Genomic DNA, 27,934 nt, shown 5'->3' on the forward strand with positions numbered 1-27,934 from the left:
TGGCCAGGGAACTGAACCACTTGACTGAGAAATAATGTCACAAACAAGTAACCACCCCAAACAATTTTTGAAATAGTCTTTAGATAGATCATTTTCACTTTTAGATTTTCACAGATATAGAAATAGAAGTGGGTATGATGCATTTATTTTTATTTCTTATTTGTCGACAAGTTAATCATTTGTTCTGAGGAAATAATGAGACGTGCTTGTGGATAATTCTGAAGCTTAATATAATCCACTGAAAGGTTCCTCTAAGCCTAGCTTAAATTTTTCCTTCCAAGATTATATTCTCATTCTCACATGAGTAAATTACCCTACTTGCCTACTCTTAGGAAGTATGTAGTTATATTTTTGTTTATTTTAACATGTGTAGTATTGGAGAATACAGGTGTTATCTTATCATGTGTCCCTCATGAAATGAGGCAGAAATTTGCCAAATAAGTTAGATTCTAGCATAGTCTGTGATCAGTAAAAGAGAGTGAAGCAACTGGCCATGTGGATATTGAATCTCAGACCCTGGCCAGATGAGTCCTGACTTCTGATTAATCAATTAAGCTTGTCGGTTGCGTGCTCTTCTGTTCTCTTTTGGCTCTTTGGGATCAAAATACCACAGAATGTGTGTTTACTTCAATTTGTAGCTATTTTAGGGATGTTCATACTTGTGTAGAATCTTAATTATTACTATTAAATGTTTTTACTGCTTTTTTTATATTTGCAAATTAAAAATATATTTCTGTAAAGTAAAATTGGTCACTCTGAATTTATGAATCCAAGAATCTCCTGCATACCAGACCTTGATTTGACTTTGTCTGCCATGATTATGTGTCTTTTTCAGAATATAAGTGAATTTAAATTCAAAAGTAATAAATTATACATGGTCTCTGGAAGAGGCATTATCTTAGCAAGGCATTTGGTGGTGAGAAAAATTCTCACACTGGACCAAAACTATACAGAAGAACTAAGTATAAGAACCTATGGAGAGAAAAAGGATTTACTGTTAAAAAAGTATTCTCAGCTGGCATATTTATAACTCAAAAAAGCCAAGAGTTTGAAAATGAGCTTTTCTCCCCTCAAATACTGTGAACATTTGTCATCTTTATTTCTAGAGTATGGTCATAATTCCTCCATAGATTTTTTATTTCAGGCTGTCTTAGCAGTGACTCTATGTAAATTCAGAATTATAGCCAGATGGTTAGACAAGGTGATAAAAAGCAAAACCTGGTTTTGTGGGAAAGTGAAAATTGCCCATAAGACTTTGTTTTTACCTTTAAAACAGCAGGACATTGTTTCATGAAACGTGTGAAGGAAATAATACATTAACTTTAATAGCTATGAGTTAAATTAATTTTTCATATCCATGCTGAATACTACCATGTGATCTACCTAGAATTTTTTTATATAGGTAAAAATCAGTCAGCTTTCTTACTTTTAAGAGATAGCTAGCAAAGGCTATTTTATTATAAAACCACTTTTTATATTTCCTCCTTTATATGGGATTCACTTTTGGGTTCTGGTATTAATGGCTTGAGAACCAGACACCTGAGGAATCTGCTAAAAGCCCTTACTGTTTCATCTGCTCTCTATTTTACCAGCACTCAGAGGTTGTCTGTCTCCGGTTTTGAATACTATAAATTGGAGGGGGCTTTCTTGGCTGAATTGCTGTAGGCTACATACTTCTGAATGGCCCAAGAAAATGGGTATCTGAGAGAAAATGCCTAACACGAGTCTTCATATTGGCTTTGAACCACACTTAAGCAAGCAAAATAGGTGTGTTTTAAGAAACCTGTGTTTCTTCCATTATTCCTTGTTAAATTAGGATTCATGCAAAAGTCCTTTGGTGGTATAAACTACATAGATAGAAAGGTACTAATTTACACCTTCACAAAGTAATCATTCCCTACCTTTAACTTAGCTATGTCTCTCTGCAGGGTGGCTCTCACTTGCCTGCAATTAGCAATCTAGCTCTTCCTGATGTAGTCTGTAATCAAATTATCACAGGTGTGCTTCGGCAGCAGCAAACAGCCAACTACCAATTTATAAATTGCTATGAGGAAGAAATGAGAAGTTTGTAGGAGAAATGGAAATAAGAGAGAAATGCAGCTGCCATACTCCTAGGCAGCAGCTCTACCAAGTCTCTGTTCTCAGCTGGCAGCACACCAAGCTGTGTAGACAGCCACGTGTTCCTACTGGGATAATTGCTTTTTCTGCATGAGTCTCTTGTTGCTTCTCTCTGATGATTGAGTGTGTTTAAACTCCTGGCTGAATGCATGTTGATTTTCAAATGGTATTGTAAAGAGTACAAGCAAACAAATGAAATTGGATCATGTTCTTGTGTATGTATGTTGCCCAGGCAAACAGCAGACCCCAATGGAGAGATTTTAATTGCCTATTCTTCCTCTGAATTCTACTCCTGCAGAACAGTTGAAAGACCTACAACAAGTTATGGTTTTCCTCCTTGTAATGCAGTCCCTTTTATGTCACCAAAAAAAACCACCATAGAATGGTCATTTGATTGCTTTCAATTTGTCATTCTCATATCTTCTTTACAATGCATACATGTACTTACCCTGGCGCTCTTTTGTTATATAAGCATAGGGAAAGTGAAGGGAAATGGTCAGGGCCCCTCAGATGTTCAGAATCTTGCAGAGCATTTGATGTAAATATGCACGTGCACCCAGGTTTTCCTTGTTTATTGTCTAATGTAATTGTGCATGTGCACCCAGGTGTCCTGGGTTGTGGACTTAAGTATAAAGGACAAGTGACTCTGATCCACAGGGTCCCCCTGCCCCTGGGATTCCCCTGGGGGCCACAAGGTGGCCGCTACTACTGCTGGAGGCTGTTGCTGGAGGCTGTTGCTGCCAGTGTCCCCGGGATGCCCTGAGATGCCACCGCTGCTGCTGTAAGCCACAGCTGCAAGCTGTTGCTGCTACTGCTGAGGACTGAGCTTGTGTCATCTGCCAACGGCTCCCGGGATCTTTCCCAATTACCTAGCATGGACCTGCGTGTGAGGGGTCTGGTGACCCAGCCTGGCATGTGAGGGGTCTGGTGACCCAGTCTATACAATGGGTTTGAAGGGTCTGTGAGCCCCAGACCTGACAATACAAGTGGAAACTTAGTATAACTAACATAATGAAACATTTTGGCATTAGTTGTGAATGCCTTAACAATATCATTGCCTAACCAGATAATTAGCGTAGCTGTTGCCTCAACCCAACAACTGGCGTAGTCATGTAGCTTTACAATAAGACTTTTCTGTGCAGATCCCAGGAACATTATTTACATTTTTTAAAAGTAGGCTATAAGACAAAAAGGGCTTTGCATAAGAATCAATTAGTGGATGGGTTAGTAAAGTCAAGGTGAACATTTCTTATAATGTGATTGAAATCTTATTGGGTTTAATTTTTTTGACAGTCTGCAGTAAAAAAAGAAATCTTGCAAATATTAGCATACAGTTTATTAGTTTGATTCATCTCTGGGGTACAGCACTCATTTTGTGTCATGAGTCCATATTGGACTGGTCATGAGTACATGACAACCTAACACCTTTTGGATGAGCAGCATGAAACCAGATCATGTCTAATCAAGAGAGAGTTGAGGAAATATTTGAAACAATGCATTTCTTCCTCCTCCTCCTCATCTTTTTCTTCCTCCTTTCCTCTCTTTCTTTCTCTCTCCTCCCTGTGAATCAAAATGAAATAGGAATAAAAAGAGGTGAAAAGTGTTTTGGAAAATGAATTGAGTAAAAGTTTTAGTCTTTATGAACAGTAAAAAGAGTAAATAAACTTTAATAAACTTTAAGTATAAAGGACAGGAAGAAGAACTGTGATTTGTTTTATGGGTTATATTAACCTAAAATAAAATTTGTGCTGTGAGACTTAAATATGAAATCATTTTTTCATGGATACATGATATCTTTCTTTTAAAATGTTAGCTTTTTTATAACAAGAATAGTACAAATAAATAGAATACATAAAAAGTAATTTCTTGAAATTTTTTGGACTTAATAAAAGTATTCATGGTAACTAGAATAGCGAGTATAAATTGTTTTATATCAATGATTTTTGATGGAGGAAACTCATCAAAAATTTAAGGTTTTATCTAATAACTATATTAAATTTTAGGTCCCAAAGGGAAAAAAACAATAAAATTGTTAATGTGCATATTCAGAAATATAAAATACCTACATATCAGTGCCAAAAAAAAGTTTTACCCTAAAGTTACCTACATGGAATTTTAAACTATAATTGGTAAAAACATGAAATCATGTAATACCAGATGTGGCTTTTTATGTTTAAATGTTCTTATTAAACTATTGACCCAGGAGGTAAGAATAAGAAATATTGTCAGATAAGAAATACTTTGATATTGTGTAAGATCTGAATTATATGAATTTTTTTTTAGGTTACTATTAGACATTTTGGATTGCTCATCCAATCCTTTGTCTATCATTTGTACAATATACTACCATCACTGTTTTTGCTTAATTTAGAATGCAATAAAGCATGATTGTTTTTGAAAGATAGGATAGTATATGTTAGAAGACATGGAAGCTTTAATCTGGCCTGCCTAATGTTAAAGGCTGAAAACACTCTTGTAGCCAGATTGGAAATTTATAGGTATTATTTCACTTCCCCCCTCTCTGCTCCAGGCTCAAACAAGGTGTCTTTTTGGTTGTTGTTGTTGTTCAATTAATGACAAATATTAAAGGGGTAAAAGCTGTTGTGACTCTTCTTCACATGTTTCTGTTGAAAGGAGTCCTTAGGGACCATTCAACACTGTCCTGCAGCTTATTTCACCAAGGAGAATCTGGGAGCTATGGCTAGCCATCTGGGTTACCTGCATCTCATTGTCATTAAGAAGCCATGCAAGGCACTTCTCTTCTAGTTCACGACAGCTTGCTATCTATTCTGTAGGTCAAAGATACAGGCAGAATTGACAGCATTGCTATGAAGAGAAATCCTGCCCAAGGAGAATTAGTGGCGAATGGTTTGAGAATGATACACTAAACTATAATTCAAAACCTCTCATCTCACGTACTTTGCAAAATAGTGTGAAAACGAGTCAGTGGCAAAGAATCAAATTTTTCAGAAAAAATAATTTCTAAACCCCAATGCTTTAGGAAACTTCACTCTTCATGTTAATCCTATGTAGCAAGCCCTTACTAGTGTAAATGAATATTCCCAAGCCTTTAATCTTTTAGAAATATTTTAAAATTAAGTACTATGCAATATCTATATCTCATTGGTATGATGATGCCTATCTTGAGTCTTATATGTATTTTTTAAACATTTTTCTCTTTTCTAAATCAGTACTCAACACATTGTTTTGATGTGTTTTTAAAATAGCATTTCTAGTAAAGAACACATTTTGAATGCAAAATCTATTAAAGGAAATGAGATAAATTATATGACAGTTTGGTGGTTAGCAATTTGAAATCATCTTTGAAGCCCTTAATATAATTAGAGGTTTCATTTTTGGTCTGTTGAATTCAAGTCACATTAGGTTAATGTAATTAAAAGCAGAAAAGATTTTGTGTAGCCAAACTAGTTAATTAGCCCCAGTCGGTTTAGTACATTAACCTAGAGGTATATGAATAACATTGTGGGGGTGATGCCTGAAAAAAAATTCCTGTGTAACAAATACTGCGAATCATCTGACTTGCTTTAGGGTAGAAAATGAAGACATACCAAGGAGTTCATTTTAAGTTCATCTTTATTTCTGATTGTGAGCACTGATTGCAGGGTAAGCTATATGCACCATAGAATACCTAGACAAAAGAGCATACTTACTTTTATTAAGGAAGCATGCTTCGATGTGTACAAAATTAATAAGTTTTCCTTCTTGTATTCTGGAAATAAGAATACTGACGGTAATATTTTCATGCTAACTAGAGATATAAAATGGTTCTCTTCACTTTTCATAGAAAAGTTACATCTTATACCTGATTTTTCTATTTTATTACTCAGTAAACAGTAAAGGAGATGAAAGCCTTATAGAAAGGGATTTTCCACTGCTTCAGAGAAGTCTTTAAGTGCTAGGAGAGAAGACTTACCCTAATGAAATTAGAAAAATAATCATTTTTAGTTTTCTTATAGGGAAAATTCCTAATATGTAAAAATCACCTATATCAGATATATGGAGGATTTCCATATCTTCATGTCGCTAAAACATCTTTTTCAAAACTTGAGACTGTTCCCCTTCAAAACATAAAGTTTAAAGATATTTGAGACTTTAAAATTCTTTACCACCTTCTTTTCCTTTCCCCTCCGCTGTCTCCTTTCCAAAAAGGAGCAAGACCACTGGGACCATTTTTTTGTTTTGCTTTCATCAAATATGTATATAGCTGAGGCCTCCCTGTAAGCACTGTCTAGATCTTATGGAAATGTGGCCTTCTAATGTGGTTACCACTGTGGGCTGGGAAGGTATATGGAAATGAGGAAGGAAGACCTCTGCCTTGAATTTTTGACATAGGCTAGATGCCAGCATATTGTCTGAAAGCTTAACACGTTCTGCTTCTCCACTCCCCGGATTATGTTAATTGAAGTAACGCTGCTGCGGCTCAGTGTTTATCATTGCGTCTGTTCATTACACAAACTAGTTTTTGATAGGTTTACAGTTTGGCTGTCAAATCCAGCTGCAGGAAGAGACCTGCCAAGAAATATTTCTTAGCTTGTTTTAAATAGTGCTATTTTCACATTTATAGTGTTTTCGTGTGTGTGTTAGACATATTTTTTCCTTTCTGTGTAGAGAGAGGAAATGTCAATTTTTGGTTCACTAAGGGGCACCACAGGTTAGAATGTATGAAGTCACCCTAAATTTATAATCAATATTTTTATGTTGAGTTCTCTCAACATAAAATGGTGATTGTTAATAGGAGATAGTGCTTAAAAGTGGGTATGCTGTATTTGGTCAGGGTTATATATAGTTTTATGTTTTTTCTGTGCTTTTGCTTATTGAAAAGAATAGTCCACCACATATTCCAAATTTGTGGCCATAGAGAATAGAATTATGGTTTTTAGTTAGCCCCATTTCAATTCAGCCATTGACATACTGCCAAAATCAATTTGAATTTATAGAAATTGAAGACTATCATTTTTCTTCCATTATTTTTTATTCTCCATTTGTCCTACTTTGTTTCTTCCCTATTATAAATTTCTATCTCTATTATCTTTGAGGAGTAGGTTTCTCCTAAGGCTTCCTGAGGCTCTTGCTGCCTTCCATTTAAGCTGCAATATCTGCTTTGCGATTCTAAATCATTATTGCCAGTGAATAGAGATGTATGTATTTTATAATGAAAATTGTCTTATTAATGGGATGGAAGGTGTTTGTGTGTGTGTGCGTGTGTGTGTGTGTATTTGTACCAATCTGGGAAGTCTCAGCAATATTTTGCCAAGCAAAATAAATATTTCTTGTATTATCCAATTTTATCCCCTCCTTTATTTTGTTATTTTAATCCAGCATTTATCCTTAGTTAAGAGCTGGGTCTTTAGAACAAAGTTTCTTAACCTCACCACTATTGACATTTTGAGTCAAATAAATCTTTGATATGCAGAGCAACTCCGTGCATTGTAGGATGCTTAGCAATATATCTGTCCTGTACCCACTAGATACCAGTAACAACAGGGCATCCCCTTGTTCTCAGTTCTGACAACCAAATATGTTTCCAGAATTGACAAATATCTCCTGGGAGAGGGATGGTGGTTCCCCCCATTCCAAATCACTGTTTTGGAGAAAATAATAACATATAATGCTTAAGAATTATTTGTTTTTAAGGCTTTGCTGCATTAATGCAAGTACTAACAAAACCAATGGAAGTTGTATTAGTAATTAATTTTAATAAAAAAGCTTCTGGATTTGACCTAACAAAGGAAGATTGTTTTTTATTGGAGAATTATCTCTTGAATCATTAAATACTAAAGTACAATGTATAATAATAATAATGGATAGGCATTTTTCTAAGTACTTTATATGGTATAACTTATGTAATCCTGATAACATCCTTGGATGTAGATATTACTAGGATATCCATTTTAGAAATGAAAAACAGAGATACAGGGTATTTAATACATTTCTTAAGGTCACATATTTGTAATAAGAGGTGGTCCGACTCCAGGGTCTACAATCACTTTGCTTTCCTGTGTTTATGTATCTGCAATATTATCTGGGATTTAGGAATTTTTTTTAATTTTTAAATTTTTGTATATATTTTTATTTTGAGTTTGCTTCTGACCTAGATGATGTTTTTAAAGAATATCTTACGTGGAAAAACAAAGGTGCAAGTCAGTTGGCTTTTTGGTTGTCAGTAATTAGAGTCTTTGCTGTTACAGGAAAAGATGCATTTTCTCATAAAAAATGTTTTATAAGTATAATGTTTTTTTCAGATCTTGATTAGTTTTTCTCATTGATATGGAAACTGTAAGTGCATGAACAGCTGTGATAAATACATGCTTTTATTCATATTATGATACTAATAAAAAGCTTCTTAAGATACCCCATTCATCAAAAAACATTTTTTTGTAGGAAAATTTGTCAAAATGGTGCATGCTATTAGTGTTTGTTTACTTACAAAGGCTAAAGAAAATATTTGTAAAATGCCTGCTGGATAACTTTTAATTTACCCAGTAGATATGACTTAGCTGTAAAAGATGGTTGGAAAATAAATTTTTATAAAACAGAAACAGATTTTCTATTTATATTCAACATCAAAAACATAGATATGTGTTCCCAAAGTATAAGTATTCTGGTAGATTGAGTTACAAAATTTTTCCAAGATTGAGCCAAGTGTAATATATACTAGGGGCTATAATAATAGGGTGTGTACTACAAACTCTTTAGGACCTTATAGCTCTCTTTGAATTTTGGTTCACCACAGCTATTGTTTCCTCTAATTCATCTCAAAATTGTAATTTTTCCATGTCTGAGAATCTCCTGGCAGTTCTCTCATAATTCTTGTTAACTAAACTCCCCTTCTCCATTTGTATGGATTCTTTCAAAATATAATAGCATTGGGCTGTAATATATAATGTTAATTGGTGCCTCATGTGTATATAAGCAAGTTGATTTAAAACTCTACATTCCCAACTCTTTAAGATTTTTAAATTAGTATTATAGTGAAGCTCTAGAAATAATTCTGTACTATTGAAAATTATTTACATGTTATTATCCTTTGACTTTCATTTTCCTATATATTTGAATATGTTTTAAAATTATTGTTAAATCCTTGCATTTTATTGTAAATAAAACACATTGACTTATTGACTTTCTGAACAAAAAAAGCAATGTTTAAGGCATTTTTTTTGTTTCCTCTTATTTTGCTGGGTTTTTTTTCTATTATTGCGTGATTTCTTCAGAAATGAACTGGTCTCCTAAATAGGCAAAGGCATTCAAGGTTAGATTCTGTGGCATAGGAGGAGGCTTAATGTGTTGTCTGAAGTTATAGAACCAATAAAGGAACGTCTAGGAGCACAACTTAGGTCATTTAACTTACATTTCAGATAAAGGATTTTTCATCTTCCTTTTTGCTGTAATGATTTTGTTTTCTCAAGATTTTTGGAAATATTTGTGTGTTTCAAAATAAGTACATGATGAAAGGTTACAACATATCTTCTTAGGGGGATCCTGATTTTATGATACTCAAATTGTTCTGGACCTCAAAAACTCGAATTTATTAAACTCAAGTTTATTAAACAGTAATTATGATAACAGGATTGGGGGCTGTGCATTTATTGCCATTTGTACAACTCTTGTAGCTAAAGACATACGTCTTGCCTACAATCTTAGCCCTGTTCCAACTTGTTATGTGACATTGGGCAAGTCACTTTCCTCCCACAAAAATTTTACTATTTACAAGGTGTGATGGGCCATAAAGAGGAATTAGATATGCCTCACAGTTCTCAGTCAGGGAGGAAAAAGTGACATTTTAAAGCATAATTAAAATATATTGTGGTGGTGGACATAGTGGAGTTATGTGGGAGGAAAAGTTATACTTTTTAGAGCCTCTGGTCCCTTTAGTGATAAATCAGGTTATTATATAACACTTCTCCTAACAGTCTCACAGCAAGGTTATGCTAAAGACCAAAATTTAAATGATTTATTTACACCAAAAGTACTTTATAAAACATAAGATAGCACTATGAGTTGATAGCCTTAAGTTAGGGGTATATTTAAGAATCTTATTTCAAGGAGATAATTGCATATATGAGAAAAGATACATACTAAAGGATGCAGATTTCAGTACTATTTATAAGGGGAAGTATGAAATATCTACCAGGTATATCTTAAACATCTATCAGTAGGATATTTACTGTATATATGTAAATACTCTGTGTGTATATGTGTATATGCATGTGTGTGTGTGTGTGTGTGTGGCATTCATACACACAGCTAAAAGAAGACTATTCACAAAGTATTGATAGCAATTAACTTTTGGAATTTTGGCATGACATTGATTTTCTTCTTTGTATTATTCTATTTAAAGTGTGTAAATGTGAAAATAATTAAATTATTGTTAATGTATCTTGTAACTGTTATAAACCTTTATAGAAATGCATCAGATCGGACAACAGACTAGATTTTGTCCATAATAGTAGTAGTTTACACTTCAACAGAAATCCTTTGAGTGACTACAATATACAGGCATTATTCTAGGTATGAAAAAAAATCACAGGATGGTATTTATAGTGGTATTTAGAACAGCATGATCATTTGTTTATAAAACTACCAAAAAAAAAAAAAAATCAAGTTCTAGAGCCACAAAAATTAGAAACTCTTTGTTAAAATTTGTTTATTCCAATACATAAAGACTTGGCCAGAATATCTAGTTTGAGTGTCTGGATTGAAATAAACCAATATGGTTGTCCCAAAACTGTATGATCCCACCTTTACAAAGTAGTAGTTTCAATAAACTCCATGGTGTATCATAAAAATTTTTTGTTTGAATCAATCTTTCCTTCCTTCCTTTTTTTCTTTCTATCTTTTCACTTTTGTCTAATTGGTATTCTGTGCAGAATAACTGTGTGGTCAAACCCTCCATGAATAAACATTCTGGAAGTTTTCCCTGACAACCCTTTCTAAGGTTCAATACATTATAGATATTCATGGGTAATTGAACTCAACTCTTTAATCAAAAGCATATTAAGTAAAGATAGTCCAATTTCTGCATCCCAGTCTTAATTCATGTTTAATTTCAATCCAGTTCTTTTACTGTATGTCTGCTTGCATTTATAGTTATCTTTTATTCAATTAATTAAATGTTCAAAAGTGTACCCAAATGTGACTTTCCAGATGATTTACTGGGGTCTGTTCAGTCTCTGTCTCTTAAGTCCCCATGAAACTGCTTGGGAGGCAGCAACATTATGATTTTTTAGGAAAATGGCAAATTCCACTATGTCTTGGCAACTACAATATATTTCTTTAAAGCAACTCTGGCGAATTAAGTAATTATAAAAATTTTTATTTCCACATCTTACAATACTAGAATGTTTCCTTGAAATCACTTATAACTGATATGGATGTACATATTAATTATAGTCATATGGTATTAAGAATTTCCTTTTTCTTTTTTCCACTTACTAACCAAATCATTCATGCACAGTTTTTGTGGTTTTTATTTAACTAAAATATGAAAGAACTTGGCTGATTACGAAATACAAATTTCTAGTTGTATGGAATATAACAGCTTTACAAGAAATGTATGTAGCAAAAATGTTTTGCCTGTTTTATATTGTATCTTCAGAGTTAATTCTATCTGAGGTTACTACCTAAAATACAGCAAATACTACACATCAGCTTTTTGATATAGTTATGCTTTAATTTATATGCTTAAAAAGTAGACTTCACTTAAGAAGACCTCTGTCATGTAAACATAGCTAAAGCAATTTTAATAGTATTCACGTGAAAATTTCTTTTTAAGATACGAGGAGGAAAGCTCATGATTACTTACACCCGTAAAAGTGATGCTGGCAAATATGTTTGTGTTGGTACCAACATGGTTGGGGAACGAGAGAGTGAAGTAGCAGAGTTAACTGTTTTAGGTAAGTGCAATTTTATCTAATCTACATCTCATTATTATTTTGTATCTTTATACAAGGAAACAGAATGGCCTTTATACAAGATACAAATGACCTTTATACAAAGGAGAAAGAAATATTGGTAAACTAATATTGTCAGAGGTGCAAAGAGAAGTGGAGGAATCAGTAAAGCAGCCTAAAATAAAATAGCCAAAGATGTGGGAGGAGAACTAGGATGAAATACTTAACTGAGGGAGAAGCTTCTAGAAGTAGGGAATATGTGGAGTAATTTTCTAAGTAATATTTTAAATTATAAGTCTGCTCTTGCTGAACATCTAAATTGTTTTCCAGTTTGTTCACCTTTTATCTTAAGACAGTTCTTTCTTGTTTTAGAGAGACCATCATTTGTGAAAAGACCTAGTAACTTGGCAGTAACTGTGGATGACAGTGCGGAATTTAAATGTGAGGCCCGAGGTGACCCTGTGCCTACAGTACGATGGAGGAAAGATGATGGAGAGCTGCCCAAATCCAGGTACAGATCAGAGTTTGTTGATGTAATTCATCAGCTTGGAATTTCCACGTTTCTCGTCAGACCACTAGCCACATACTTGCTGTTAGAACAGTCTACTCTAGACTCCTTAATCAGGGACCAGATAAAAGTTTAGAGAAAAATAGAAACAGGAGGTCGATGCTTTCTTTGAGATTTTCAGATAAGAAATATACATTCATGACCCTCGCCTGCACAACGAACCCTTATAAAATGGGATATTCCTTAAACAGGTTTCCAGTCTGTTCAGCCAGATCACAGTTAATACCAACTTCTCGTACAGGGGTAGGTTGGAAAGGGAAGAGAGGTATAGCATTAAAAACATTAACTATGAGCCAATTAAAAATTGGGCTTCCTTTTGCTCAGCTACAATATCACCAGAGAATGATAGAAGAGGTCAGATTTTCCTGGTATCTGTCAAGCCCTAAACTGGCTAGAAGCAGAGATACAGGAATTAGGGAGCCTTAGAGAATAAAGCAATAAACTAAAGCCTGTAGGTGTGGTCAATAGGCTGTCTTCTCTAGTGTGTTCATTCATTCAGCAGACATATGTTGAGCCCCTGGTAGGTGTTGGGATTACAGGAGTGGTTTACACGTGGTTTCTGCTCTCACGGAGCTCACAAAACGAAACAGATATGGATACATACAGAATACCATTATCAAGCTCTTCTGCCACAAAAAGTTACACCTATGCAAGCATAGGGGAAGGAAATCAGGAGAGAGTTCTCAAGAAAAAAAAAGTGACACATATACAATATCTTGAAAAATGTGTGTCAGTTTGGTAAGTACTAAAGAAGAGAAAAGTGTTCCAGGAAAAGGGATATCACAACACAGACACAAATCTGAGAAAGAATATCACATATTTTCTGTGGTAGAAAGTTTAGAGTGGCTAGTGCACAGGGTATGTGGCGAAAAGTTATGGGATATCATTTTGGATAATCTGGGGCTGAATTATCAGGAGCTTTGTGTAATAAAGAATTTCAAATCATATTGCATGCACATTTATGAGCCAAGAGGGGTTAATATAAACAGGGTTATTTTTTAGAAAAAATGATTTTGTTAGCACTATAGTTGTTACATTATTGTGGGTACCAGCTAGTCGCAAGGATTCCACTGTGTGGTTGTCCAGAAAAGAGGTATATATTGTCTGAATGGGAGATGAGAAGAAGACAGGGCTGCCTTGTGAAGAGAAATTTCCAAGACTAAGTTGACAAATTGCAAGACTTGTTAGATTTAGAAAGTTGATGAAGAAAGATAGGTAGATTACATTAGGAGAACGAGTTGGTTAATATTAGGGGAATAAAAGAAAGTTTTATTTAATATATTAAATAGTAGATGCCCATGGATGTGATGTCTAATTATGTCTATTGTGAATATTGAGAATATGTATTTGTAACTTAGATGAAATAGGAGTTGAAAATGTTTCTGAGGTATATCAATATGTATACTATAGTAGATGATATAACCCAGAGAGGTCCATAGAATAAAAAGGGGATTAAGTGCCACTTCAAGGGAAACCCAACATTTGCGGAGGGAAGATGAGGGAAGGCAAGTAAACTCTAGAATGAGACCATTTGGATTCACATTTCAATTCTGCCACTAAACTACCTGAGGACCAAGGCCAAGTTACTATCCTATGCCTCAGTTTCCTCATCTACAAAATGGAGGTAAGCACAATACTTACTTCATGCAATTGTTATTAGAATTTAAGAAGGTAAAATCTAGAAAACATTTGAAGTCTGGCATATACTAGGAATTTAATCAGTGGCCACTATCTTTTAATTTTAGCGTGAGCATAGTAGCTTAAAGAAATAATGAGTAAGTGTTAACTTTACCCAAAAATGTTTTTTAGAAAGTAATTTAATGTTATTCCACATAAATATAAAAACAAGTGCTTTTCTTCTGCTGCCCTAGAGGAATGGTACCTTTTACATTTAGTTTTAACTTACTTAGGAGAATGTTGCCTGTGATTTGATGCCTAGATACATCATATATGTAAAGATGGGATCTTTCAAGTAGAAAGTCACTTAGTTATGCTTTCTTTTATTATGTCATTAGATATGAAATTCGGGATGATCATACATTGAAAATTCGGAAGGTGATGGCCAGTGACATGGGATCATACACTTGTGTGGCAGAAAATATGGTTGGAAAAGCCGAAGCATCGGCTACTCTGACTGTTCAAGGTAGGCATTGGAGGACTCTTTGTTGTGGTTATTTTATCATATGAAATGTAATGTTGATATATGAAGAAAATATAATTTATTAGCCTATATTAAATATAGACCTTAAATATTGCTCTAAATATTTAATTTCAAACATATTTAAAGGAAATATATCGCTTTGCCTCTGAGAACTCTATAAGTGTTTGTTACCAGAAATTGAGCTAAATTTTCAAAATTATGCAGAGTCTTCAAACATAAAGCCCTTCTAGTCTTTTAATTAAATAACAGGTAGTGCCATAAAAACTTTATCTTTGCAGGAAAGAAAATCTTCCATTACTTCAGATCATTCACCTTCAAGGGTCTTTATAATTTGTAACACAAAAATGAAAGATTCTGTTCTCCTCTAGAATTTAAGATCCAACCACGGAATAGGAAATTTGCAATATTTTTCTATGCACACAGTGCCTGTAAAAAAAAAAAAAAAAAAAAAAAAAGACACAACAATCACAACAATTCCTTTTACTTGTTAAGACAAGTGAACAGATATGATGTTGATGGGGGGAGGGGGGAGAGGGAAGAGGAAGGGAAGAATCAGTAAAGGGACAGGAAAATCAACTACATTGTATATCAATAAATTAAAATTAAGAAAATCATACACTCAATAAATGTTTGTTGAGTGAATGAATTGCATTTTTACTTTGCTTATTTTAATGAAGATTTATTATTTGGTATTATATGAGCCAAAAGGTATACCATGTTCTATGGATGCAAATCGGTTTTTGAAAATCAGAGTTACATCTTAAATTGATATGCAGAAAGGGTTCTGTCCCCTCCTTTGTATCCATAATCCAGATGTTTTTCATTCTCATAATCCTGTTCCTCCTTTCTCCATTATGTCATACTGATTTTTCCTCACTATGTGTCATCTGAGAACTTTCTCTTGATTTTTTTGTTTTTTGTTTTGTTTTGCCATTTGGGGGACAAATTGTTTATTGTGCAATTGAAAGGCAATGACCTTTAAAGAATATTTTATTGGTGGAAAAAAAATCCCTATTTGACAAGTATATATAGTAAACAGGTTGGTTTTTTTTTTTTTTTTTTTTTTTTTTTTTTTGCCGTAAACCACTTAGCTTGTTTCTGGATCTAACATTAGCAACACTTGGTGCTGTCATCTTTTCTGAACACTGTCTCTTCTGAGGCTATTAAGAAGAAAAAGGTGGCTTTTGAGGGAGTACTTCTACTGTGGGATTTCTACAAAAGAGCCTTGTGGGCTTTTTACAGTAGAAAAAAAGAATAAAGAATATTTCCTTCCTGTCTCTAAAGCCATTATGTCCCACTTTGGGGTTTTTAGCTCAACCTCATAAAAACAAAAGGAAAAAGAAAAAAGATCAAGAGCAAACATTGAATTTCTAAAGCCAAGTCTACTTCCCTTTAATCTAAGTTAGACTTGAACTTCACGTTAAGGCTAAAACTGTAAGAAGAGAAAACCTCTTTACGTTGAAAGAAAGCATAAATTTAAGAGATGTCAAATCAAAGTTCAAAAGCCCTCCAGAGGGAGTGAAAGTGGCCGGGATGAATACAAGATATGAAAAGGTGTGTCTATCTCCCTGCAATTGTGACAGGTTGATTTTATCACATTTGTCGGTAAAATGTGTTTCACTTTATTAGTTAAAGTCCTTTACCTCAGTAGCTTTATGCTTTTATTAAAAATGGCCATTCTGCTGTCTGTACAGTAGACACTAAAATCCAAATAGAGTTTCTTCCTGCAATTTTAAACTCAGTTCCAAAGCTAATTCAGCCTTAAGTTTTCCATACGGAATTCTTGCTCCCTGAGCCTGGATTTCAGTGGAAATTGGGTACAAATGATCAAATCCATAAATTTAGAGGATCTCATTTAAACTGCATTGAGTTTTCTATAAGTTTATGAAACATCTGTATATAGTTAAGAATGTATTATTTTATTTAATATCAAAATAAAATATGCATATTAACATCACGATTAAAATATCTTTAACATGCTAGAATAATATACACAGTATGTTAAAGAAAGTACCATGATTCCCAACTGCAAAAGATAACTAAGAAAGGAAAAACATTCAAAGGAAACCTGTCTGAGAGGTTATATCTCCCCCCCCCCCCCCCCCCGTTTGGGATTGAATGTAGAAAACTACTAGTTACTGCAAAGGAAACTAATTAGAAATGAATCCACTTGGTAGCAGGAAACAATTGCAACAAAAAATTCAGTAGTGTCGTTTCTTATCATTTCTGTGCTTTATTTGTGGTTCATGTTTAAAAGACATTATTGTGGTCAATATGAGTTTAAAAATAATCTTCCTCTTCCTCACCCCTCAAGCAATGAGTATTTAATTTGGAGAACTAATGTTAAGGAAAAAATAAAAACCCTATACTGCAGGTAGAAGTTATGGGAAACAAAACACCTTAAATGAGGGTGGCCATTTGATTTTCACCCCCAATACAGATGTGATTAATTCCAAAATCTTACAAAGAATCCTGATTTGAAAATTATTTGGTTTTTTTTCTTCCCACTTTCTTCTTGAAATTCCAAATTCTGCTCTTTTGTAGACTCTACCTATATATTTATATCCTTAACTATTCCATTCTTGACTCTAGGGTTTTTCTTATCTTTTCCATTTGCGTACTCTTCGCAGTGCTTAGCATGGTACTGAACATCTAGTAGGCACTTTATCTAATAAATACTTGCTAAAATTTGAAATATGAGTGTGCATTTCAAACTTCTGCTTGAGTGGTAGACAGGGACATCCTAGGGGAAACTCCAGCAGCTTCTGGTGGCTTTGATCCTCGTACCAAGAGTAAGCTCCATTGGATCAACTTTGAAGGGATTACTATTTATGACTGATGCTGCCTAGAGGTCTGTGTTTGAAAGGGAACAGAATAGAAACCATTTTATGATCTGTATGTATCTCATAATATCATGTTGTTCATGTTAAATATATTCAATAAAATTTATTTTTAAAAAAAGAAAGAAAGAAAGGGAGCAGAGTAGCAGAGTAAAACTAGGGCTAGACAAACTTTCCTAAGCTTTCCTGAAATTACTTGTTAAAAAAAGATGGCTTGATTTAGGAGATCTGAGTTGGAGTACAGAAAGTTGTTTTTATTCTTGTTTTTAAACAAGCAAGTTTACAAATTCCAGGAATGAGGAGTTACTTGATGAACTGGCAGAAAGAATAAAGGTCCTTAAAATTTTTCTTTATAAATTGAGAATTACCAGGGCTGGAAGAAATATGTTACAAAGAATGGTGACACTAGAGTCATACATTAGAGTCAGGCAGAATTTAGTTGAATACTGTTTCTGTCATTTACCACTGTGTGACCTGAAAGAGGTTATTTAAACTTCCTGAGCCTCAGTTGCCCCATACGTAAAATAGATATAGTAATACCAACCTCAAAGCATTTTTATAAAGATTAAATTAAATTATGTGTATAAAATATTTAACATATTGTCTGCTGTAAATGTTTTGTGAGTAAAGAGCATTATATTCATAGTAGTGTTATTATTATTGACATTTTATAGCTTAATATTAATAATTATTATAATTTAGTCAGAATAGTAATTTTAAGATGATTCTAGATAAGTAGCTCTTCTGCTACTGTAAATGAGAAATCTGAAATACCAATGTAGTCCCAACAGCTTACTATGTAACAAACTATTAAAAACTGCACAAATACAAAATATTACATTTTCATTTTTTAAAAATCTTTATTGGCTGTTATAGTAAATGTGTCAGATTTTGCTAGTACCTTCAGTGCTAGTGCTAGACTTATGTTGAAATTTCACAAAATAATTAGACAAATTAATGAAAATTATGACCATTTGAGAATAGAAATTATTCGAAAAGATTACATTTTATGTGCAATGAAATGCTGTTGTTATGGAAAAACATTCAGCAGAGGGTATTTGACCTCAATTCTGATTCCATTACCTCTAAGAGTGACTGTTTTCTAATTTTTTAGATTCTCAGCACCTCAGTTTATCTCTCTATAAAGTAGGGGTGTTTCTTGCAGTTCATACTGAGACTAGTAAGATTATCCATGAACAAATATCCTCAAAAACGAATTAATCTTCTACATGACCACTTGTAAGCTTCAATTAACCACTCCCAAAACATTGGTGAAAAATGAGTTCACACCCTGTTAATAGCAAGTCATTGCACCACTTAAACACTATACCACATACATATCTGGTATAACATTGGTTGGATTACTTCTTTTTGGGTTTCAGAATGCCAAAGCTAAATCAAAATTTTGGGTGGATCGAAAATACTGATTATTTAATAATATAGAAGATTTTATTTTACTTGGAAAAGAGGCAAATCGTAATAAAATTTAGTGATATTAGGAAGTTTTAAACTAAAAATATATTCTACCTGGGCTCTGTAAATATTTAGGCAGTAAAAAGAATATCTCAAGTCCTTTAACTTGCATATCAATTTTGATGTATTATTGAAATTAATTGTTAGAATGAGACAAAGTCTCTCCAGTAATCAGACCTATTGAACAACAATTAATGTTCACTACATGCCCAATTAAAAACCAAAAAATGGCTAAACAATGCTGTTTGGAGTAATAACAACAGAAAAGTTTCTGTATTTAAGTCCCAGTTAATTAGAAAATTCAATTAACCTGAACCTGATATTCCATGATTTTCTGGACTAGTCAAAGGTTTATTACCTATAAATTTATACCATCAATGTTGTTACATTTATACTTAATGTTTTTCTGAATCTGTATTTCCTCCATATGTACATCTACACACCTCCTCAAGAGTTATCTTTGTAAACCTAAAATACACAAATAAAATCAAGCATCTTTTTAAAGACACGTTGCCTTGATTTTGATTTATTACATTATTATATTTGAATTTTAATGTCTCCATTTGACAGGTGTTAGCATTTCTGGCTTTGCCTTGCTAGGAATGGATTACTTTTTAAACTATTATTTCCTATTGCAGAATGCTCCTATCTTTTAAGGGAAAAGATATATACTGTGGTATTTATAGTAATTTTATAGGTTGTGACATACCTATAAATATAAAATCTAACCATAACAAAATAGATGCATAGAGGCACCCTGCCAAGTTTTTAAACAGTGTGTCATTGAAACTGCTAAAATTTATGCCTCCCCTTGGTGTTTGAGAATGGTTGCAGGCTTGTTTTTATATTATTTTACCATCTTAATCTAAACCCATTAGGTCTTTATGAGATGATTACCAGGCGGGCCTAGAGGTTCTTCTTGGAATCAGATGATAGTCAACTTAAATTATTTTACTGGTTTATATTTTTGAATCAATTCGTTGTTAATTTAAAAAGTGAGTGCTTTTTTCCTTTGGTTGAAGGTAGACTTTAGGAAAAGCATGATGGATGCAAGTCTTCTTTTACTTAGAAGAAAAATAAAAAAAGAAAAATCATTTATTTCTTATATTATTAATAACAAACCCTATAAATTTATAAATTATTTTTTTACGATGGCAATCATGTTGATGGCTTTTTAAATCTATTTTCAAGTGCCTCCCCAAAAGAAAAATAAAAGATAAAGCCACATAGAATTTATTTTAAACTTTTAATTTCTCCTTTTTCCAAGTTTGTCCTCAGCCTCTAAGATTTCTTATGATTCCTTGCTTCAGTGATACTCGCTGTTTAAAAGGGCAAACTAGATGGCTTTATTAATCTTTCCACTCCCTTTGCAACTTCACAGATAAAGCAGCTCTTATTACTGTAACAATTTTATTTCCAAAGTAAATTTGTGGCGTTCTATCACCAGAGTGATCATGTTCCCATCTCTGTGTGCCATCGGTCACAGGAAACCAAACTGAAAATGGTTTTTCATATACACCAGCCATTTCCCAAGCAGTCACCTTTTATCTTCCTGAGTTGAACCATTAAGAAAATCTAATCTCATTTTTGCTCGTCTCTCTTACAATAGGAACTAAAAGACATTTAGTCCTCTTGTTTCCCTTGAGGTCTGAGTGCTGGGCCAGTCAGACACAGGAAACTATACATTTAGATCTCAGTTCACACCTCACTACACTTCTCTCCAGGCTCCTCACAGGGACCAGTTATTCTTTGAAGCTCAAGAAACAGTTACTTTCCTGCCCTTTCCACAACTCTGTTAAAATAAAAGGCAGGTGCCAAACATTGCCAAACCAGGTGATGCTTTCTTATGAAATGAATGGGATTTTTGTGAATAAGTGCTTGTCCATTTCTTGTCTGTTGATGTGAAATTACTCCATTCTCTCAATTTCATCACCTGTTTTTTTAACTATAAAATATGATATTGTGAATTATGTTGCTATCTCTTTAAATTTTTGTTGACATACAATAGGATTGTTAAAATGAATCATCCAAGGATGTGCATTCTATTTTTTTCTGTAAAATTGTTATTTTCTCTGATGCTTCCCATAAGTATTTATGCCAACTATGCAATGAAGTAACATAGCACTTTCTCATTAGGACTGATTAGCCAGTGACAGCTTCTGGAAGGCTGAGCCTTGAAATATAAGATTGACATGAAATAAGGGAGACATAAAGGTAGAAAAAAAGACTGGTGCTGTCTTTTGGCTGACTTAATTGCTACTAATGGGATGTTTCCTAGGGCCTCTTCCCTTGCTGCTAGTGAACTGCATGCTTCAAACAAGAAGCTTTGCTGAGATATCTAGGGCACTGCCATTTATGATTGACCCCTATTTAGTGTCCCAATGAACTGAGAATTGAAGGGTAATTATAACTTTCAGTAAAACAAGAAGCAACTGTCAGAGGTTTTTCTAAGTGTTTAAATTTCTGCTAACCCAGACTGTAAGTATTAATTCACAGGAAATAATAGTGATGCAGTGAAAATAAGAGCAGACTGGGCATCAGAAGCTGAATTCTCTCATATTCTCCATTTCAGTGACGGGCAATGCAACCTGCAGAGACGCATCCAGTAGACAGCTTGGGGGCAGGGGGTTATCCTTTACTCTCCCATTTTTCCCATGTTTTATCCTAATCAATCACCACGAAGTCCTACTTATTTTGCCTTTTAAATATTTTTTCAATTCTCTCACTACCTCTCTCATCTTCTTAACATGGCTCCAGTTCAGACCTTCATCATCTCTCAGTGAAACTGTTAACCTCTAACCAGTTTTGATGCTTCTCTCTTTTCCCATTGAATCCATTCCTCACACAGCAGATGCATCTACCTAAAATACAATCTAGTTAGATTAGTTCCTCCCATAAAACACTGTGATGATTCCCATCTCTTCAGGATAACATGCAAAATACTCAGTGGTGCTAGCCTCCCCTCTTGCTTCTCCCTTCAGTCTAGTATGCTATATTTATGTTTTTCATGCATGTACCACCATGTAGCTTAGCTCTGGGGTTTTCATTATGTTGGCTCCTTGGCCTAAAATGCCCCACCCTGACCTGCCCCATCTTCTACTTGCTAAATACTACTATCCTTGGACTCAGCTCAGATAAGCATCCTCCAGCAAGCTTTCAAATACTCTTCATCCCAGAGCAGGTTAGGCACCACTCAATAATATACCAATTGGATGCTGTTACTGTCCATACTGCATTTCAATGTCTGCCCTGCTTCACGGTGAGTTCCTTAAAGGCACTATTGTTTACTTGGCCTTCCTAGTCTCATTGCTTACTGCGGTCTCAGGGGCATCTGTTTTAGTCAGGATCTTCCAGAGAAACAGAACCAAAAGGATTCATATAGATATATAAGAGGGGATTTTTATAAGAATTAGTTCACTCAATTATGGAAACTGAAAAGTCCCATGATCTGCCATCTGCAAGCTGGAGAGTAAGGAGAGCAGGTGGTGAAATTCAGTCCAAGTCCAAATCCACACAAGATTCGAGAACCTGGAGTCTGATGTTCCAGGGCAGGAGAAGATGGATGTCCCAGCTCCATACGAAGGAGAAAATTTGCCCCTCCTCCACCTTTTTTTTTTTTTTCTATCCAGACCCTCAACTTATTAGATGATGTCCACACTTAATTGGTGAGGGCAAATCTTTACTCAGTGTACTGTTTCAAATGCTGATCTCTTCTGGAAACACCACCACAGACACAACCAGAAATAATGCCTTACCAGTTATCTGGGTATCCCTTAGACCACTCAGGTTGACATAAAATTAACCATGGCAGCATCCTTAGTGCTCTTTTAACATTTTCTGTGTGAGCGAATCAAACTCTGGCCCTGATATATACCAGCTATGGAATCCTGGGCAAGTCACCTAATTTGTCTGAGTTTCAGTGTTCTCATATGTTGAAGAAATGAATGTACATATAATGTAAATATCAATGTGCTGATAGAAAGATAAACTAAGATAAGGAACAAAATAGTTAAATTCTCATAAAAGTGGGTTGTGGGTTATGAGTGCATATGCAAAAGCAATTGTTGCTATTGGTTGTTGTGATTATTTTTGTCAGTTTCTTTCAAAACAGAATTTAAAATTCATAAGATTCCCAGTAATTTTTATTTTGTCCATAGAGATTTAAACTTTTGGTTAGCTAATTAATGTAAAGTTTGAAAATTGTTTTACTTTTCTACAATGAGAATTTTCTGTGACCGCTTAATCTGTCTTTGAAAATTAGTCCTTGATATTTCTTTGGGCAGTATCTTAAGAAGACATCTTTATCCCCCTGCTGTTCAGAAACATTCTCTAGGGTAAAAGTTAGCATAGTCTTTTCTGACAAATGCACTTGGATTCAAATATTGGGTATACAAGTTAATAAATTTCTGAGTCTCAGATTTCTCATCAGTGAAATGGGAGTGATAATGATTCTCTCTTAGGATTGTTGTGGAGATTAATAAACTGGTATACATGAAATGCTTACCGTATTGTGTAAAGCATTTAAATCGTCATTTTAGTGATGTGTTTTATGTGTCGAAATCATTACTTCATGTACCCTTGGTGTTCTTAGCTTATCTCTAGCTGTGTAAAAGGACTAAGGTATGAATCATGCGTGCATCTACCAAAATGCTTTACAAAGACACACAATAAATACTTTTCAATAAATAATAGATATCAAAGCTTCTGTAACTGTGGTTTAAACAAAATGTCTATTTTGGGCCGGCCCCGTGGCTCACTCTGGAGAGTGCAGCGCTGGCAGCGCCGAGGCCGTAGGTTCGGATCCTATATAAGGATGGCCTATGTGCTCGCCGGTTGAGTGTGGTGCAGACCTCACTGTGCCAAGGGTTGTGATCCCCTTACCGGTCAAAAAAGAAAAAAAAAAAATGTCTATTTTTATTCTAGGTTCTTTAGGCAACAGTGGGTAAATGGAGTATAATACAAAAAAAACCACAAAAAACTGCATTTAGTTAAAATGCTTTCTGTTATATTACTTTTGTGTATCTGATATACATTTGAGACCCAAATAATAAGTTCTCTCTTTTTGATTAAACAGATCCAAATTAACACAATTCCATTTGATCTTTCACATAATTATTATCCTTTCTGGTATGTTCAATGATGCTAAATTTCCTGATAGAATAAGTAATACTGAATCCGTTCATTGACCATTTTATAAATATGATCCTTATATTGGAACAATTGAATTAACTGAAGATAAAAATAATTTTGATAGATAGTTCCCAACAATAACTTCCATACAATTTAGTATGGAAAAATGGATCAAAAAGCCTAATCCATTAAAAGAACTGTGCATCTATGCATTTGGTCATTTTCTAACATGTGAAATAACAACTTTGAAAATAATGGAGATACATGTTAATCTTAGGTAATGTAACATGCTCAGTGTATGTATGGCTTTTTTCATGGACCGCTAGATAATTATTTCAGAGTGTAAAATTAAAATTTAGGTAAAAGTAAAACAATATAGCTTTTGTATATTTTATTGCAAATAGTACGGGATAAACTTTAAAAAACTTGCTTTCAAACCAAACTCTGGGGGATAAAAAGGCCTATTTTGTAAATTTGTGGTTTCCATAAATAGGGTTCACTGTGTTTAACTTTATCAGCATATGATATCTTTGTGTAAGAGTCATATGACTTTTTGGAACTCATCTGATATCAAGGCATAAAAGAAGTAATGAGAGAAAAAACTGGGTCCTTCAGTTCTGAATTTCCTTTCTTTGATGTAGACTTCATTTAAATCATTTGTCGGAACAGTTTCCTTAAATTGCTGATTTCAGAAAAGCTGGCTGTATAATAGTACATTGTTTCTGACCATTAACGTGGTTATTTGAGTCAAAGCCAAAACTAATAGTGTCCAGGGGGCTTTTTACAGGTTCAAGTTAGGTTTACTATAATCCAAGATCCTGGTTAAGAACTGTGAGTTCATCAACATTTTGATGAAACACATATTATGAGACCCCGAAAGCTTTACTTGACGACCTTAAGAATCTTGATATGTGTGTGACACTTTGGTCATACTCTGATAACATATAGCAGACTGGTTCTTTGGGAAATGTTTCCTAATGACGTATAGCAACAATCCACAGAGGCCCAGAAAAGTCAGTAGTCCTATGGTAAATAGTACATCAGGGGTCCGGGGATATAATACACATATATTTGCAAATATATATATATGTGTGTGTGTGTGTGTGTGCACAATGTAATATACATATTTACCACTTTCTGTATGTATTGTCACTCTTAATGCGGAACTCAAGAGTCTTACTCAAAATGCTGCCCTTACAGGATCGGTTGTGGGTTTTTTGTCTTCTCCTCCTCTCCTTCCTTCTATTTTGTTTTGTAGTTAAAATAATGACTTAAAAAATTCAACTGAAGACTAGAGGGGCTGATGGGGACAAGAGGTTTGTGATTGTAAAAAGAAAACCTGGAAAAGACAATATGTGATTGAAATTTACAAAGAATCAGTATTGCCAGCTGAGTTCTTTGTGAGAAGGCTGAAAGTAAAATGCCATCAGCCAAGAGAGGCTTAATGAAGTCCCACTACAGAATTTAACAAGAGAATGATTTGTGAGAATGGCTCCCTCTCCTAACTGTTCTGATCCACTGGCATAAATAGGATGCTGAGCTCCACTCCTGCTGGTTTTTTATACCATTTGATTTGACTGAGACCCAGCAGCATTTTGCGTATGATTCTTTGCCATTTTATTTTTCAAGTAGTGATAAAGTAAAGAACTTCTTGTGTTCTGATAGCTTAAAGAAATAGCCATTTTTAACCCTCATGATTACTGAAGATGTGATATTCTCTTGGATTTCTTTCATTCACATAAAGGTTTTGCGCTGCTTTCAGTTATTTCAAACAAAGTGATATAAATCTTAAAAAAAATATTCAAAAGAGAAAGCATTCACCATGTGTCCTTCCTACAGAGAATTTGAAACAGTCTCTTCATGTGTGTGCCAGGCAAATATTTGAAGAAATAAGTAGAGCAGTCAGGTACAAAAAATAATTGATACGTGAGATCCTTGTGTGACATATAATGACAGAGCACCACACTAGTAAATAGCACATCATAAGCCTTTCATTATGTTCTGAGCTTTACTGTGATTTCTTCATCTACATAACAGTGGCTAAGGTTTTCTCATGGCCAAGTTATATAGATGTATAACTGAACAACTGTCTTTATGAACCAACATTCTGAAATAATGATGTCAACTTAGAAATATGTAATTGAGTTGTGTGTATCTATAAAATCTGAATTATCAGCCTGAGAATGAAATTTGGAGAAATAAATTACTTTTTTGCCCTACTTGTTGACAGGCAGATCATTTTCAAATGTAAGATTCATTGCAAATAATCTCACATAATTTTAAGACTTGAAATTATTTTGTGAGATTGTGTATTATTTAATGTAAAATAATTAATTCTAAGTTAATTCACATTGATATATTGCATATTATTCAGAATTGTTTGGGCAAAGAGCAGTTGAGATAATTTATTGTTTAAAAGAGAATAATAGAGGGTTGGCCAGCTAGCTCAGTTGGTTAGACATGATGCTGATAACGCTATGGTAAGGGGTGCTCGATCCCAGCCAGCCACAAAAAAAGAAAAAAAGAATAATAGTAAAGAAAATAATCATAGACTATTTACATTAAGACACCTTGGAAACCTGGATACTAAATATGCAAGATAATTGAATTTGACTTTTAAGGTATCCATATATATTGATTTTTTTATTATTCATTTGCTATGATTTTAAATATTTCAATATACACAGCATTAATAATTATGTTGACAGTATTAATTATTTGTAGATTCAAAAATTATTTCAGCATACTGCAAACACCAGGTTCATCACTAGAATAATTACATTTACAATTATGTGCTTTATTTCAGTAATTTAAAAATATAAAGTAATTCTTTTTAGTTTCAAAAAAATTCTGTATGCATTAGAAGTTAATATTTTGTAATATCATACCTAAAGTTTGCAAAACTGATTAAAATACCATAAGCATTTTAACTTGCTTTTAAACTGTTATTCTCATGATCTGATAAATAATGTGCCAGTATAAACACACCTGCAGAAAATACTAAAATCAGTATAAGAAAAAATATAGCTGAGTAATTGCTTTATAACAGATTTATGAGGGTAGGAAAATCCATAAATTGTTGTTAAATTTAGCTTTAGGACATTTATTTTGTGTGGTCGATGTTATTAGGAGAGAATTTAAAGCACTACACAATTAGACCTGATAGATAGGCCATTTTATAAAGGTGCTTTTAAAAGTTAACTCTGTGGATGGTGGAATAGTCATTTCAAAAGGTACTTTTTGGTCATTAGTAGAGATGAGATGTGCATTTGTGATTTTCCTGAGGCTTTCTATGCCCACAAAATACACTTAATTATTGAATATAATTGATAAATAATTTGAGCCTGATTTAGTTTTCTAGGGAATAAATATTAAGTTATATAATAATATGCTGAAGTTTTGCAACTTTGAACGTTGGACATGGATGGGGGCTTTCAAATCATTTACTTTGGCACTGTTTTACACTTGAGAAAACTGAGGTTAGAGACATCTTTACCACCATATAGCAAATTCTGAACATACATTTGGTTATTTGACTGTATACTTTTGACGTTTATGGTGATTGTGCTAAAAGGTTGCCACACATCACTTTTCAGAGATGGGATTGGCTGTTTGGACAATGTTTTTATGAGAAAATAAAACATAGCATGAGTTATTTCTTCCCTCAAAACTTTTTATGTGTATGAAACCTGCCCATGGATGAGTAAAATAATTATGTATCTGTGTTTGTCCA

The 27,934-nt window shown here is 33.9% G+C and overlaps 1 protein-coding gene across 1 annotated transcript in view; it reads left to right on the forward strand.

The window, feature by feature from the left end:
- ROBO1 (roundabout guidance receptor 1) overlaps positions 1-27,934 on the forward strand; it is a 474,875-nt gene that overhangs the window by 352,952 nt on the left and 93,989 nt on the right. Inside the window, exons 4-6 of the mRNA XM_063077793.1 lie at positions 11,912-12,032; positions 12,402-12,540; positions 14,613-14,740. Of these exons, the coding sequence (XP_062933863.1) occupies positions 11,912-12,032; positions 12,402-12,540; positions 14,613-14,740 (388 nt within the window). The remainder of the gene's footprint in view (positions 1-11,911; positions 12,033-12,401; positions 12,541-14,612; positions 14,741-27,934) is intronic.

This window comes from Cynocephalus volans, chromosome 1, assembly GCF_027409185.1.
Source record: "Cynocephalus volans isolate mCynVol1 chromosome 1, mCynVol1.pri, whole genome shotgun sequence".
Taxonomy (NCBI): Eukaryota; Metazoa; Chordata; class Mammalia; order Dermoptera; family Cynocephalidae; genus Cynocephalus; species Cynocephalus volans.